This window comes from Hipposideros armiger, unplaced genomic scaffold, assembly GCF_001890085.2.
Source record: "Hipposideros armiger isolate ML-2016 unplaced genomic scaffold, ASM189008v1 scaffold_62, whole genome shotgun sequence".
NCBI classification, from domain to species: Eukaryota; Metazoa; Chordata; class Mammalia; order Chiroptera; family Hipposideridae; genus Hipposideros; species Hipposideros armiger.
The window spans coordinates 4,760,214-4,777,691 of record NW_017731412.1 but is presented as its reverse complement, the minus strand read 5'-3'; the positions used below and the strand labels follow the sequence as shown (position 1 = coordinate 4,777,691).

The following is a 17,478-nucleotide window of genomic DNA, read 5'->3' as shown; positions in this document are numbered from 1 at the left end:
ATCCATCCATCCATCCATCCATTCATCCATCCATCCATCCATCCATCAATCCATCCATCCAAATAGCCATCCATCCATCCAAGTATCCATCCAAATATCCATCCATCCATCCAAGTATCCATCCAAATATCCATCCATCCATCCAAGTATCCATCCAAATATCCATCCATCCATCCATCCATCCATCCATCCATCCATCCATCCATCCATCCATCCATCCAATCGCTTGCCTACCCATCTATTTACATGTCCACCAACCTTCCCATTCAGCCATCCAATTCATCTATTTACCTATATATGCCCATCCACCCCCCTAAACATACATATATATATGTGTATATATATATATATATATACACACACACACACACACACAAGAAACACTTCTGAGTGCATATCAGATACTAGTGATCCATCAACAAACAAGCATTCATCTCCTGCTGCCACAGAGGTTAAAATTGAGCAGAGAGGCAGAGAAGTAAACAATTACAGTCAGGGTGGTCAGTGCTGGGATAGGGGGAGTCTAGGGAGCTGTGAGTCCTCAGAAGGGGCGCCAACCCTAGCCTGAAGGGGCAGGGAAGCTTTCTAAGAGAATGTGACCTGTAGAAGCAGCAGAAGTTAGTTAGGACACAAGGAAAAGGGTCTTCTGAGGCAGAAGGGTAGGAGACATGGCAGCGCACAACCCATTCCAGAAGCTGTGTGAGTTGGTTAGTGTCTCAGTGCCTCGGTTTTCTCATCTGAAAAATGGGATAAGAAGCACATCCTCCACATGTCTGATGGGGACTAGTTAAAGCGTATAACGAAATGAAAGAAGTAGGGTCTGACTGAAGAGCAGAGTGAAGGGGTGGGCAGGAGAAAGGGAGTGGAATGACTAAGGAGGCCAGGTAGGTAGGTAGGACCATCGGTGAAGGGCAGTGGAGCCTCACCTGTCTCCTCTCCAGGTAATGACCAACCCCTCCTTCCATCCACACACATGAAGTCTTTTTATCTTTGCAGCATCTCAAATGGGGTTTTGTTAACATCTCAAGAAGAAACATGGTCAGAGATGTTAAGTGACTCTCCCAGGGCCCTGGGGCTAGAAAATGGCAGGGTGCGTAATGGCCCAGGTGCTCTAGCATCCGATCCATTCAGTGCCTGGCAGGTGACCTCCTGAAGTGGCCATGGCCTTGGGAGTTGGAAGACTTGTATTCTGATTCTGTAACTGACTAGTTGGCTGTTTCATGGACAAATGATGTTCACCCTCCTTCGGCCTCAGTATAATAAGCGAAACAATAGCCATCCAAAGGCACCAGATCCTAGTCCCTGGAACCTGTGAAGGTGACCTTATCTGGAAAAAGGGTCTTTGGAAGATATGATTAAGTGAAGGCTCTTGGCCTGGGGAAGAGTATTCTGCGTTATGCAGGTAGGCCCTACATGTCACACATGTGTCCTTACAAAAGACAGGTAGGGGGAGAGTCACACACAGAAGAGGAGACTCTGTGACCACAGAGGCAGAGATTGGAACGATGGAACCACAACCTAAGGGACATGAGCAGCCACCACGAGCTGGACTAGGAAAGCACAGCTCCTCCCTTAATAACGGAGCCAGAGCTGCCCTGCTGACGCCTTCATTTCAGCTCAGGGACACTGATTTTGGATTTCTGTCCTCCAGAGCTGTGAGAGGACAAATCAGGGGTGGGGTCATTTGTTACAGCAGCCACAGGGAGCTAATACTCAGCGTTTCATCTAGAAAGAGAGGATAATAAATTCTCTCTCCCACGCAGTGTTGCGAACCCTAAGTGAGTCAGAACATGCGAAAGAGCTTAGCAAGAGTCAGAACGTACTAGGTGATAAGTAACCATTAAACTACCTGATTTCCATATCTTTCTCCCATACCCACTTTGAGGTGAAGGTCTGGGCTGGAAAAACAGCCTCCTGTGACCCTGACAAGCCACCTGCCCCCTTCACCTTCCATCTCTTCATCCATCAGTGACAGAAACAGTACCTACCTGAGAGGAAAGAAAGGGAGCTGTGATCACCTCAGCCTGCAAGGGGAGAGGGGAGGGCGTAGTTACTGGACCTTCACAGAAAGCTGTCTGCAGTGGGCTGCCTGTGATGGGAACTGTGTATTTATACTTATTTCCCACCTCCGTGAAAGACACGGTGGTGACACAGTACCTACCGCATGGGGTGCGAATTCAATGAATGAATGTGTGTAAAGCCCCTAGAACAGTGATGACCTGTGATAAGCCAGCAGGGAGGAAAGAAACCAGGTGTGGCCGCTAGGTGAGTCACCGTACCCGCAAAGGGGTCCATGTCCCAATCCTCCAAAGCGGTTACCTGACATGGCAAAAGGGACTTTGCAGATGTGAGTAAGGGTATGGAGATGGGGAGAGTCCCTTGGATTCGCTGGGGTGGGGGTAGGGGGGTGTTCAAGGTAATCCCAAGGGTCCTCATAAGGCAGACTCAAGTGAGAGTCAGAAAGCAAAACAAGAGAAGGACTCAAGCGGCTGTGGCTGACTCTGAGGATGGAGGAAGGCACACACTCCTGCCGACACCTAGACTTTAGCCCAGAGAAACCCATTTTGGAATTCTGACCTCCAAAGCTGTAAGAGAATAAATGTATGTTGCTGTAAGCCACTAATGTGGTTTTAATGTGGCCATTTGTTACAGCTGCCACAGGAGACCAAGACACCAGGGGAATAGACCTCTGCCCCTCTCTCCTTTCAGGCCTCCCATTGGCCAAACCCACTTGGAAGCCAGGGGCCACACGAGCCCGTTGATCTAGTTCACGCAGGTTGGCCTCCTGGACTGGGAGCAGGTTGAGAAAGGTGGAGAGTGTATCTGGAGGGGCAGAAAGAAAGGCATCCAGCACAATTATCATCCCCATTTTACAGATGAGGCAACTGAGGCACAGAGAGGTTAAGTGACTTATCCAAAGTCACACAGCTAGTCGGTACAGGGCTAGTAGTCATGAATAACACTTAGAAGTATTGCGAATCATTCATTGAGGGCTTACTATGTGCTGGGCATGGGGCAAAGCACTTTTTATGTCTCACCAGTAATAGTTCTTCTGAGGTTCATACTTAACGCTATTATTGTCCTGAGTTGCCAGGTGAGGAAAGCAAGATTCAGGTAGGTTTTGTCATCTGCCTAAATTCACACAGCAAGGACGGGGTATAGCTGGGACCCGAAGGTCGACATGTCCAGTGCCGCCATCCATGTGCATAACCATTAGGCCATGCTACTTCCCGGTGTCAAGTTCCTAGTGCCTACCTGGTACGTGGCATGAGCTCCAGGGGCAAATGTAACGGTTATGCCGTCTCGGCAGGGGCAAGTGGGAGGCATCTCAGGCCTATTGCTTCTCCTCTTGCCACGCTTCTCTGTGTCTCTTTTCTTTTTCTTGATGCCATTTTAGGCTTCCTGGCACTGCCTCTGGGTACCAGAGCTGTGTCTTCATCTGAGTAAACCTCAACAGCCTTAGGATTTTGGCTCCATCAGATAAATGACATGATGGGGGGAGGAAGTGAAGGTGAGGCATGGGGGGAGGGGGGGACAATACCAGACTCAGTTTACGCTGGTGTGAAATACTAAGAAATATACATATTGGTCTCTGCTCTCCTCCTCCCCGGGTTCCTGAGATGGAGCTCCCAGCACCCCTTGTAAACAGAAGAGCTAGAATCTTTCGTTCTAACATGGAGTCCTTGATCCCAGTTCCCGACACAGAGCTCCTAAGACCTTTGCAATTTCCTGAGTGAGGGGAGCATCTGATGCCAAACTCTTAAATCGCTTGGCGTTTCCTAGGGCGTCTTTTGTTCAAATGAGGTGACCCCAGGTAGAATCCTGGGTGGGGGCTGGTCACTAGAAAGACCAAGCCATAATTAGGAGCTTGGGACTTTCCAGCCCTACCCTCCTTATTCCGGGGAGGGGAGAGGGGCTAGAATGGAGTTAATAATTGATCATGCCTACAGGATGAAGCCTCCATAAAAATCCCAACAGTACAAGGCTCAGAGAGCTTCGGGGTTGGTGAACACATCTCCAGGCTGGGAGGGTGGCGTACCCCAACTCCATGGGGGCAGAAGCTCTTGTACTCAGGACCCTTCCAGACTTTTCCCTATGTATCTCTTCAGCTGGCTGTTCATCTGTATCTTTTATCACATCCTTTATTAATAATAATAATTATATATTGAATACACACATAATAAAATATATGAAGTACTATTATATGAAGATGGAGGAACTGACCTCCAGAACTGTAAGATAAATTCATATTGCTTTAAGACACTAACGTGAGGTATATAATAAAAAATATATTTAATACAAATTACATATTAATTATATATTTAATGAATAATTATAAAGTAGTAAGGAACACACCAGTAAATGTGTTTTCCTGAGTTCTGTGCGCTGTTCTAGCAAATGACTGAACCAAGGACGGGGTCATGGGAACTCTGATTTATAACCAGTCGGTCAGAAGCACAGGTGGCAACCCGGACTTGTGATTGGCATCTGAAGTGGGAAGGGGCCAGGACAGAGCCCTTAACCTGAGGGATCTGATGCCATCTCTAGGTAGATAGTGACAGAACTGAGTTCAACTGTAGGACACCCAGATGGTGTCAGAGAATTGCTTGATGTGCGGAAAACCCACACATCCGGTGTCAGAAGTATTACGTGTGTGAGTAAAGAAGAAACACAGGCATGTGGGTTTTTTTTCTATATACCTGGCCAATGGGTTTGGTCAGCTGTCACGCAAGATGGACGGCCAATTCCAACCTGCTCTCCTGACAACCCATGTCTGGACAAATTCTGACCTTTCTGAAGTTGAAAAGATGGCAGTTTTTACAGCATGGAAAGCAGGAATCTCCAGAGATTGTTTTGTCCAGGTGCCTCTGTCCAGATTCCCTGCTTTGGGTCTTCTTGCAGGGGAACTGGCAACAATTATATCCTAAAGGTGATGTTTTATCCTAGCGCTACTCAGCCCTCTGAATTATAGTGGTTATCCCGCCCGACACCTCTTCAACCCCACACCCACCTGCAGACGTTTCCCTACAGGACATTGCAAAACACCATCGCCATCACGCCCCTTCCTGTGTCCACAGCAGACATCACTAATCAATCACAGAGTTCTTTCCTTCTGAGCCTTGGGACCCTTTACAAAACATGCTCCTGAAGCCACAAAGAGTCCAAACCTATAAAAGCCATTCTTCCCTGGGAGAAGCAGGACCCAGGGCATGTCAAGATGGTTTTTTTTTCTTATTCAGGTGAAATTTAGATAAAAACGGCATCACGGGCAGCTTTGTACAACGAAACAGGAAAAGCACTTGGAGTAGAGGTGTAGAAGGCAGGTGGTAACAACAAAGAGCCATGCTCAGCTTCAAGGAATTAGAAGAGGCGGGTGATAGGCTCTACTAGCTCAGGCTCCGTTCCTTTGGTACGCTGACCTTAGCTCTGCCCACATCCATCCTTTCCTCCTTCGGATGGCACCCTGAATCCCCCGCATGCTCAGCATGATTGAGGCTACTTGGTGACAGGCAGCACCTACCTTGGACTTGACGGCCAGGATGATCTTGGGCAGGGCCACGATGAGGCACTTGAGGGCGATGGTGATGTACTTCAGCACAAAGTCCGCGATCCCTACGATCCACAGCAGGTCGAAGAACTCTAGGGTCTCCAGGTTGGGCTTTAGAAATATGAGGCTGTGGGGAGGATTCAGAGTCAGCATGCTCACTTAGGATCACTCTGGGAGCCTTGGAAATGCTACCTATAGAACGACGTCAGTGACCTGTTCCTCAATCTGCTAACTTCCTGTGTGACCTCAGGTGGGTCTCTTAGCCTCTCTGAGCCTTAGTTCCCCTGAGGGTTAACAGACCAGATTGGCCTGGGGTGTCATCAGTTAAGGTCCTTTCCAGTTTTATGGGTCCACAATAGGTTTCACAAGAGGAAGAAGGAAGGAAGAAAAACAGGCCAACACTATGAAGGAGGGAGGGAGAGAAGGAGGGAAGAGGAAAACCGATGTGGCACCATGCTAAGCTCTTGACTCACTGCATCTCATTGTCCTGCACAGTGAGCATTGCTTCTCCCCGCTTTATAAATGAGGCAGTGAAGCTTGGAGAGGTGAGGTAAGTAGCCCAAGGTCACAGTGCATGATAATGGGCATCTGGGCAGACTTGAACTTGAATCCAGGCTTCTCTGTGTATTGGACTCTGGGAAAATAATGTTTTCTCTGTCAGCCTCAGTGTTTTCACTGACAAAATGGGATCACTCCCTCTCTCATATTGGCAGGGTTTGATGAGATAACTGACATCTTTCTATCAGGCGACAGCCTCTGCCATGTAGCCATGACGATGATAACAGCAACTCTATGAGGCAGGCACTACTATCTACCCCACTTTGCAGGTGAGGAGACTGAGGCACAGAAAGGTAAAGTAACACACACAAGGTCCTGCAAATGTTAAGGGAGTGAGACAGATTGAAACCCAGGCATCCTAGCTACAGTTAAGTACTCTCAATCCTTACTCGACAGCAGTGCTACTTGGAGTACGTAAACTCATTTCACCCAACTGTAACCAGGTAAGTTAACCTCACACTTGATTTCTGTACTTACCTCACCGGAGACAGACAACATGCTGATCTCAAACTGGCACGTGTCCATGGACCACACTTTGAGGGGTCCTGCTCACCACCACCTCTGAGGATGATGGTGTTATGCGTAATCATAAAAATAGCAGTGAAAAGCTCTTGGCTCTTTACATCACACTGGCCCTACTCTTCACACTTGGAACGACTTCACTCATTTTGTCTTCCCAAAGACTCTATGACGTAGGTGCTACGATTATCCCGTGTTGAGCTGGGGAAACTGAGGCGCTCAGAGGTGGTGTCACCTGCTCACAGCACTGTCAGCTAGAATGTGGAGCTAGGATCGGAACCAGCACCCACAGTGTACTGGTCCGCTCACTTTTTGTCCCACTGGATTCGAGGCTCTGACGGAAGGCCAGACCGAGTCCTCTCTGTCCTCTGAAAAGCGGGGAACAGTGCACACAGCCCACAGTGGATGCTTTTTGAATGCTTCCAAAATACTCTGCTGGGCTGGTGGAGAACAGTGCCAACCAAGGTCTCCTTATTATAAGAGACTAGGAATGAACTATTTTTTTTTACTTTTATTTTTCAAAACCTATTTCTATTTATAATAAATATCTTTATACAGAGCTAGCTAGCATAGGGCAAAATCAACGACAACCATCGGTTTGGGCAATCTCTCATACTACCTTCAGGGTCCTTACATCCTAGCCCTCTCTCCGTGGAATTCTTCGCATCCCACTTTGAGTGGCCGTTCATGTTGTAATGAGGGGAGAGGCTGGCAGCCCCGAGCTCCCTTCTCTGCCGCTGCTCTTGTCCTTCCCTGGGGGTACCGCAGGCTGGCTGGCTGACTTCCACGCTCTGCTTCTGTGATTGCAATAAAATGAAGATCTGCCTTCCTCTTCCCATTTTCTTTCAGAGACACGGGTTGGTGTTAATTCACCTATCTGGGTTTTAAGTTCACCGTCTTAATGTTTTTTTTTTCTGTTTTACACTATCTCAGTGTTTGGAGGAGGGGCATTGCAAGTGTTTTTTCACCTAACGTACGCTGTGAACTTTAATCAGCTGATCTATTTTATTGTCAGTTTTGATCCGTATTAGGTACCACCACCAATAGGAATAGCAGTTCATCATAAAAGAATAAATATTAAGTATGCTATGATGATGATATGTCAAATGTTTCATGGTTTACCTAGTACTGTTCATGTATTACAACATTTGGCCTCCCTAATAATTAGCCTGTTCAGGTGGGTAAGGCAAGGACTAACTAGGTCCCAGTTTCACACGAGGAAATGAGGAGCGTCTCCAACGGATTCCATTATTTGCCACAGGGCACAAAGCTGGTAAGTGGCAGGGCTAAGACTCACTGACGTTGGTCATCAGGCTTGCTTCAAATGCTAGGAAGACTCAAGTTGGCTGTGAAGAGCTACTTACCGGGACTAATACTTATTAGGAAGGGCTTCGGTAAGCCTCAGCTTCCTCACCTATGAAGTGGGGACAGCTATACCCTGCTGGGTCACTGAGATGACAAAGTAAGATAATGGCTATTGCTATCACAGACACTCTAGAGTTGACATCCATAAGGGGGCTCAGATTGGTTGCTTGTCTCCCTAAACCACTGTCTCTCTTTGTGTTGCCAGTTTGTCTCAGCCCTGGTTTGATGGGGGCGCCCGAAGGCTGAGCCTGGGGCTGTGATCATGCTCAGAGAATGACATGAGCTGGCAATTCATCCAGGGTTCTGAGAAACTCCACCGCCTAGAACCTTCGCCATGTCCTTGATGTGCTGGGCCAGGCAACTAATGCAGCGTGTGTGAGACGTTGAGCGGGAGTCTTGGCACTAACTCCCTAATTGCCCTTATAGGGTGGCCCCAGAAAGTAGACAAATGGCTCATTTGTCACAGTCCATTTTCAAAACAGATGTACATGATCTGAAAGCTTGGCTTGAGTTTCAGCCCCATCCTAGAGGCCCTCACTGGCCAGCCCTCCCCAACCAGCCACTATGTGTTTACCAGAAAATGTAAAATTAAAGAGGTGGCTTGTATTACGATTTCTAGTAAGAGAGCTCGGCTGTAGGCATGTGTGTATGTAACAACAGGGTGGAAGTGGAAAGTTACAATGTGACATAATTCTGATGCATTGTTCTCAAGTGAAGGGGTTGTGTGTCCCAAGTCCAAGGAAGCCCCCTCACCACCGTTTTCCCACTGGGGGTCAGACTCCCCTGCTTACCTGTTGTACAGCTGCTGGGAACTGAACGTATAGAGTACATATAGGGTGTTCCCCGCCAGAAAGGCCAAGATCCATAAGATGACCAGCACTGACCTCTTCTCCTGGAGACAAAGCAAGAAATCTGTGGGGATGTGGCAATGCCAAAGGTGCACACGGCAGAACATTCCAGAATGTTTTCTGACATGGGGCAACTTTTTCTTTTCTCAAAGGTTTGGAGGGGGCAGGGCTAATGGTGAAAGGGGTGTTGGCATTTTTCCATTCCACTGGAGCCCAAGGGGGTGGTTACAGAGGTGACGGAAATGTGGACATCTGCTTGGAGAATTCCCTAGAAAGGCAGGAGAGCCACAGTCGTTAGCAGCACAGATTTTGGACCTGGAAGCCTGAGTTCAAATCCTTGGTCTGCTACCCGAAAACCGTCCAACTCTGGGCAAGTGACTTAAACTGTTTTCATTTCCCTGTCCTCACCTGTAAAATGGGTCTATATTGTATTTCTCAGATAACGCTGTGAGAATGCATGTACATGAAACACTTAGAACACTGCCTAACACGTCATAAATGTTAGTTTTCATTTACTAGTAGGAACTGAAGCAGAGAGAAGTTAAGCAAGTGGCACATGTTTTAAGCCTCAGTGTCCTCAATTAAAAACGGGGGCTGTGTTAAGTATTAAGCACAATTCATGAACGTAAACATTTGGCCCGGAATGGGCTCACATTTCGGGCTTGCTAAATGGTGGGACCTAGTATTCAGACTCTCTCACCCAGCAGACGACTCACGTCTAGAAGCTAGAAAATTATGCTCTCCCTTTTTCTAGCATGGTCCTCCGGCCTCCTGACCTGGCCCAACCGTTCAATGAGGGTCCATGTTTATAAGACTAAATTCAAGCTTGTACCCTTGGCCATCAAAACCCTTCACAATCCGGCCTCATCTCTCTTTCTCCAGCCTCGTTTCTGTGGAGTCCCCAGGAAGACAAGCTGGAAAACGTTCTAGGTTTGCTGTTTCCCAGCAGCTTTGCTGCCGGGGGAACAATCCCAGGAAATTTCTGGAGGTGGCGCCGGGCAGGGTGTGTCCCCCGCCTACGTGCCCTGGGAGACAAACGCAGACCCCTGTGCTGCTGATTTTCAAAAGCTCGTCTCTTCCTGGACCAGGGCTGCTGTATTGCTGGAATCGGATGAGGTCATAACTTTCCCAGCGTAACCTTCCCTGCAGTTTCGGTAAATGCTTCACTGTCTCCAGACACAGCTCAGTGCCCCATACACCCATACGATGCGTATTTCCACGGAGTAGACACCAATAAATGCATCTCCATCCAGCCATTATTCCAGGAGCGGTCAAGGTTAACGACCCTAGAAACCACCTCCAGCCAACCAACTGCTCTTATCAATGTGATTAACCCACTCGGCGGCCCTTTTTACCCCAATAAATAATGGATTCCAGTTTAATCCACTGTAGATCCAGAGCAAAGGTGGAAGAGAAAGAGGGAATCAGTGATGCCCTCAGAAGCCAGACACTGAAGGACAAAGGGGTAGTTTCCTAGTAGGAAGGTGAGATTCCTAAACTTAAGAAGGGTCACACAGACTTTCTTTCACAGAAAATTAGCGCAGACAGGCAAAACATGACCCATGTCTGCACATCATAAGGTTCAGGACCCGTAGAAGCCCCTCCACGGATGCAGGCACCCTGAAATTCAAGTCAAGGCACCATGTGGATGTTACTGCATTTGAGAGACAGCTGGCCCCCAAAGCCTCCCATTCTCAACTTGCTGTTTTAATAGCAGAAGAAAGGGGTTTGCATGAAGAAGATGAGACAAAGGGTCAGGAAGAACCTCTGGCTCCATGTCTGGACCTCCATGGGCTCCTGTGTCAAGTGGAGACTGAGCTGTCCTCCACGTCCCATGGAGCCCCAGGTGTTTTTGAGAAAGCAGATGACGCCCAAGAAAGATCAGAGAGGATAGGATGGTGGGTTATGGGATTACATGCACAGCACAAAGCACAGGCTTGTTAAAAACAGCTCGATTAAATATTACCTATATGCCAGGCACTGTGCTAAATACCTTGTCTGCACTATCTCATTTGATCCTCTCTACGGGTGTATGAAGTTGGTGTGAGTTGTTCCTTTTCCAGAGGTGGCACCCGAGGCTGAGCCACCGAGGTAACCTGAGGGGTGTAGGTGGGTGGACGAGCTAAGATTTGAACTTGGGGTGAACACAGCCTTTGGGCTCAATGCCTGGGTTCATATCCTGACACCACCATTTGCATTGGCTGTGTGACCTCAGGCAAGACACTTAAGTGTCTCTGAGCTGCTGTTTCCTATTGGGAAAATGAGATAAGAATGACTCTGTCTCCCTCCCAGGTTACTGAGACAAACGTGCAAGATGAACTGTGCAAAGGGGCCCAGCACCATGCTGGGCATGGTTAGTGCTCTGCTCACATGAGAAGGCACTTAGAATGACGGTGGTGAAGCTGGGTGGCCACCCAGCAGTGTCGGTGGCATGGCCTTAGCCACGAGGGTGGGCTGGAAGTGAGCTACCTGGTTGAATACCAGGAGGCTAAAGGGACTGGGCTGGGGCATGTGAGGGAGACGCTGCTGGTGGAAGGGCTTAGGAGAAGGATGGTATATCCGGGGATCTGCCCAGGGGTGGCAGGCATAAGAATGACCTCTCAAAGATGTCCCCGTCCTAATCGCTACAGCCTGTGACTGTGTTAGGTCACATGACAAAGGGAATTACTGTTGCTCTCAGCTGACCTTGAGATGGGGGGAGACTCGTGGATTATCTAGGTGGACCCAATGTCATCCCAAGCATCCCTAAACGTGGAAGAGGAAGGCAGAAGAGGAGTCAGAGGGAGATGTGACTATGGCAGGACGGTCACAGAGATGCAATGGTGTTGGCTCCAAGAGGAGGATGAGGCCAGGAGCCAAAGAACGTGGGCGACCTCTGGAACCTGGAAAAGGTGAGGAAACAGATTCTCCTCTAAACGCTCCAGAAAAAAAACACATTCTTGTTGACACTGTGATCTTAGCCTAGAGAGACCCACTTCAGACTTCTGATCGGACTCGTCTACACGATAATATATTGATGTTTGAAGCCCCTAAGCTTGTGGTCATTTGTTACAGGAGCCATAGGAGACGAGTTGGCCGGGTGACTCACCTTCAGAGAAACCTGTTCTCGGAGCGTGGAGTTGGCGTAGGCAAAGGTGCTGGCCATCCCGATGCACACGGCAATGCCTGTGGATAGAGAGGGGCCCAGCGCCACCAGGCAGACTCATCAGGTCCGGCCCTGGCTTACTAGGGGCTGTGAGCAGCATTAAGAAGACACATCCCTGGTCCCCTTGGAGTTTACAGGCCAACCACAGAGGACAGAGAAAATCTCATTTTGGGGGGATTTGGGCTGCCATATACATCACGGGACCCCGAACCCCTCTGAATATAGGCCTCTGTGGTAGGGATGGAACTGAGGCCACTGTGGGGCATTTTATAGAACCAGGTTAAGAGCATGGGCTGTGCAGTCTGGTAAGACCTGGGTTCAAATCCTGCCTTTGCCACTCCTCTTTGTGTGAGCTTAGGCTGGTCGCTGTATCTCTCTGAGCCCCATTTTCCTCATCTATAAAATGGACAGAATAATAACAGTACTTATCCCATGGGAGGATAATGTTTATAGAGCATAATCTCTAGCAGTTAGGAAATGGCGCCTATTATTATTTCTACTTTCAAAAAGAATTTGAGGGGTGGCATGTTAGCTCAGGTGGCTAGAGCAAAGGCTCATAACACCAAGGTTGCCAGTTCGATTCCCACATGGGCCAAGGAGCTGCGCCCTCCACAACTAGTTTGAGGATAACTACTTGACTTGGAGCTGATGGGTCCTGGAAAAACATACTGTTCCCCTATAAAATTTCTTTATAAAAAAAAGTGTGTGTCAGGTTCTAGGCTAAGCACTTTATCAATCATTATCTTATTTCCTGATAATACTAACAGTAGGTAGTATTTGAGCACCTGCTCTGTGCCTGGTTCTCTGTTAGTATTTTGCGTGTATTATAATGAATATAATGAAAACAATAATTGACACTTGCATATAGCAGTCCTAAGTGCTTTACACATATTAACTCATTTAACCTCACTGTGATCCCATGGAGTACGTCCTCTTATAACCCTCATTTTATGAGTGATGGGCCTGAGGCACAGAGAGGTTAGATAACGTACCCAGTGTCACACAGCTAAGATAGGGAGGGGCAGAGCCTGGGTTCAGACCCAAGTACTGTGAACTCTTAGTTACTACTCTACTTCTTCACACCAACCAACCAGCTGGGGATGCTTCTATCATAACCTACATTGGACAGATGAGGAAACAGGCTCAGAGAAGGTGCGTGACTTGCCCAAGGTCACACAGCTAGTCGGCCAGAATTTGAACGCAGGTCTGACGCAGAATCCCATACTCCTGAGCATTTTGCACTATGAGGGCCTCTGCTGCCTTCCCCTGGCACTTGGGGATTGGAGAGCAACCCCATCTCGCAGGTGAAGCCCCCATGTCCCCGGGACTCACCAAGCTTATGCTGGAAGCACAGTTTGGCCAGGAGGATCAGGATGAAGGGCAGCCCTTTCTGGAGCCAGCAGACCACAGCCTTCAGCTCCGACAGGGCAGGGGCGGGAGTGCTGGGCGGCTCGTCGCCCCCCTCGTCCGAGTGCGCGCGGTGGTCCCCGCCCACGTGCTGCAGCAGGGAGCTCCCCCGGTGGCCGCTGTGGTGGAAGTGGTGGTGGGGCTGGCGGTGATGGTAGGCGCCCCCCTCGCCCCGGCCCCCGCCTTCCTCCCTGGACGCGGGCATCTGGATGAACACGTCCCCACCGCCGGCCGAGGCCCCCAGCACCAGGCTGGATGGGAACTGGGTGGCGGGAAGGCTGCCTGCCGGGAGGCCGGAGAGGCCGGAGAAGAGGGCTGGCGGGGAGGCGGCTTCTGCCTTCAGACTCTCGAAGACGCCCCCTTCATCCACGCTCGCCTCGGAGCTGAGTGCTTGGCTGCGATTTCTGGGCCAGAAGGGAAGAGAAAGCCCCACCAAGTCAGGCAGATAGAAGGACAGTCGTCCAGTGGAGGATGGGGGACAAAAAACAGTATCAGTGCGATAAGCTGAACTGTTTCCCAACCCCCAACTCCTATGTTGAAGCCCTAACCCCCAGGACCTCAGAGTATGACTGTATTTGGAGGCAGGGTCTTTGCAGAGGTGACTACATTAAAATGAGATTCTCAGGGCGACCCTAATCCAATATGACTGGTGTCGTTATAAGGAGAAGAGATTAGGGCATAGACACACACACAGAGAAGACCATGTGAAGACACAGAGAGACGCTGGCCATCTGCAAGCCAAGGAGAGAGGCCGCAGAAGAAACCAACCCCGCTGACAACCTTGATCTTGGACTTCCAGCCTCCAGAACTGTAAGAAAACACATTGCTATTGTTTAAGCCCCACAGTCTGCGGTACCTTGTTACTGCAGCGCTAGCAGACTCACACAAATGACAACAGCAACAGGGTAATAATGTTGATTGAAAATTTACTATGTACCAGTCTTGTAAGAGCTTTCCTCCTAGGAATCCAGTGAAGCACTAATAATACCCCCATTTGACAGATCAAGCAACTGAGGCAGAGAGAGAGCAACATGTCCAGAGTTGCACAGCTGGTAAGGGATGGCACAGGGGGTACACGGTCCCAGGCAGACTAACTCTAGGGCCCACTTTCTTGACTGCTCTACTTTAAGGAACAGGAAGCAGGGGTCTATGATTCTAGAAGAACCTCAGGAGCCCAGAGGCCCCTGGCTCGGTAATCTTCAAGTTCAATGGCTCCCAGTTGCCAGAAAGTTCCAGCCTTGGCCGCATCTGGTATTTGGAGGTCAGCAGACAGCAACGGGGAGATTTAAGAGAGAAGCCCACATGTGAACCCCAGCTCTACCTTTCCTGGGGGCCTTAACAGCCCTGCACTCAGGTTCTCCCTCCTGAAAAATGGGCCTAAACCTCAGGCATGCATAGAATTCCTGTGGGATCATAATTCAGGATACCCTTTTCAATGGACCAGCATTCAATAACTGGCAACTATTGGCTCTCGTCCCCATGGAAAGCCCTCCAGGGCCAATTGCTTTTTCTCGTTCCAAGAGGGGACCTCTTGTATTGGAATCAGGCACAGGGTTGCGTGGCCATTACCGGAAGGAGCCGAGAGCCCAGAGTTAACCCCTGTGGTTAGCCCAGAGCTGGGTGCACTTTCCCACAAACACCCTGCCCCAGAGTTCTGGGTGCCATCTCTCTTCTCTTGGAATCTCTTCAAATGGAATCATGACGTGGAGACTCAGTCTACACAACACGCGTGTGTGTCGGGAGAGGAGCAAAGAGCCTCTTAACCTGCAGCGAGGCCCCCCAAGGCACCTCCACAGACCCCAATGGCACTCCAAATATATCACGAGCTTACTGAAAGCCAGAACTGAGTGCCACACATCCTCTGGACCCCACAACTCAGGGCACACAGTAGGTGCTTAATAAACATGTGCTAGCTCTCATCCAGGCACAAAATGACGGCAGGAGAGGAACTATACATAGCTTTCACACTTGACCCTGTATGATTTATTCTCTATTCAGAGACCAGGGTGCATTTTAAGAAATATATATTCGATTATTTCACTAAAAGGGCTTCCCATGCAAAACTCCTTCCCCCAGTTTCAGATAAACCCTATAGATCGGGAGTAATAGCATTCCCATCTTACAGAGAGAGAAACTGAGGCTCAGAAAGATGAACTTGTTAGACACCCTGGATTCTCTGACCCCAAACTCCAATCTCATGGTATGCCTCTCTCTACCCAAGGGCTTCCTACTGTGGCGCCTTTGCACAGGCTGCCCCCTTCACCAGATGCCACCCCCTACCCTGTCCCACCTGGGTGCCTATGCTCACCCCTCAGATTTCAACTAAAATCTCTTGCCTGATGGAGCCTGCCCTACCCCCCAGACACTGACAGTCTCCTTGATCCTGGTTCTCATGGCATGCTAACCTCACCTTGCATGGGACTGATTACGTGTCGTCATTTTACTGCTTACCTGTGGCTCTCAACCGTGGCTGCACATTATAATCAGGGGAGCTTTTGAAAAATACAGGTGACCGGGACCCAATGTTGACCATGTGAATCAAAATCTTTGGGGGCCCTTTGTCTTCAGAGCCCCCAGTGATTCTAGTGTGTAATCAGCACTGAGAACAGCATTTTAGATGGGCCCTACGCCATGAAGTCCAAGACCATGATTGTTTGCTCCCATTATATCTCTGTAACCCAGCACAATGCATCTTCCATATAGTACATGCTCAAGAAATATTGTTTAAAAGAATGAATGAATGAATGAATGAGCATACTAAAGGCTCTGAGAAGGCCTGCAACAGAAAAAAGTAATTTTTTTTAAACCTAGGGTTTCCCAAACTTATTTCACCATGGAATTCTTTTTTTTCAGTGGAAAACCTATTCATGTCTTATAGGACACCTATGAAGCCCAGCAAGGGACATGCTGGTCTGGAGCAATCTTAGGGTTGGGTACTCTGGCTTCACAAACTTGACCTGGGGGTAAGTTATCATAAGCCTGGTGCAAGGGAAGGAATTTAAAGAGGGTTGCCCACTCCCTTACCGCATGTCCCATCCCTGCTCCCTCTAAAATCCCAGGAAATGTGTGGTCCTACTCCGTTGAGTTTGGGATAACAACAAAGATATTATTAATAATGACAACAACAACTGACACCATGGCTATGATCCCTAAGGGGCCTTGAGTTTTTTCTGCACTTTACGAAGCTGAGCTAAGAAAGGAGTCCTGGCAGGTGCCCACAGCGGCCCCCATGAGGCCCTGGAAAGCCTTCCTGGCCCCCTTAAGCTCGCTGGCACTCTTGAGTTCACTGGGCTCAGGGGGCCTCCAGTACAACCAGGGAAGGACCCAGCAAGGGGCTTTTTATAGCTGGCCTCTCTTCCCTGGGCCCCAGCATCCAGCAGAGATTTCAGCCTAAGTGGGAAAGGATATTCCTTGGGGAGGCAGACGCTGTGCTACCAACTTAAGCACTTAAAGGCTAAAGAGGGAGGGAGCCCAGGAGAGGTGTGAATCGGCCCAGATAGGAGGCAGCTGAAATGTATTGGCTCAAAGCACCGACTTGGGGGGGGGGGCGGGGGACGACAGACAGGGGAGGGCAAATGGGGGACGACAGGGGAGGTCAAATGGACTGGGGTCTGAATCTTAGCCCTGCCACTTCCTGGCTGTGTGACTTTAAGAGGTGTCCCTCCCCTCTCTGAGCCTCAGTTTCCTCACCTATAAAAATGGTGGTTAAAAATAGTCCTGACCTCATCAGTGACACAGAGTAAGTACACAATACACGGTGGCCATTATTTTTCTGCCCCCAAAGATCTCATGGTTCACTTGAGAGCAGACAGCAATTCTGTCTTCAGAGGCTGGAAAAGCTCCAACAGGCATGCTTATTATTTGGATGCTGTATTTGTGCATTTTCACACTCACTCACTCCTTCATAAGCAACCTGAGTTTCAGTGTCTGCCATTTATAGGTGGAGAAACTGAGGCCTAGGCGTGAAGTGACTTCCCAAAGATGGGAAGTGGCTGAGCTGGGATTTGGCTAAGGGTTGTCTGATTTAAGGCTGGAGTTCTCCCATGCAGAACAGGCAGGCTTGATGCAAAACTCAGTCCCGATGCTGG

General features: G+C 49.1%; 1 protein-coding gene across 2 annotated transcripts in view; it reads right to left on the bottom strand.

The window, feature by feature from the left end:
* RNFT2 (ring finger protein, transmembrane 2) overlaps positions 1-17,478 on the bottom strand; it is a 72,857-nt gene that overhangs the window by 53,854 nt on the left and 1,525 nt on the right. For both annotated transcript variants that reach the window (XR_002123913.1, XM_019641665.1), the window contains exons 3-6: positions 13,316-13,794; positions 11,927-12,003; positions 8,782-8,882; positions 5,522-5,675 (exon numbers count right to left, since the gene is read on the bottom strand). Coding sequence is in view for 1 of the 2 variants with exons in the window: in XM_019641665.1 (XP_019497210.1) it covers positions 5,522-5,675; positions 8,782-8,882; positions 11,927-12,003; positions 13,316-13,794 (811 nt within the window). In the remaining variant the exon portion in view is untranslated. The remainder of the gene's footprint in view (positions 1-5,521; positions 5,676-8,781; positions 8,883-11,926; positions 12,004-13,315; positions 13,795-17,478) is intronic.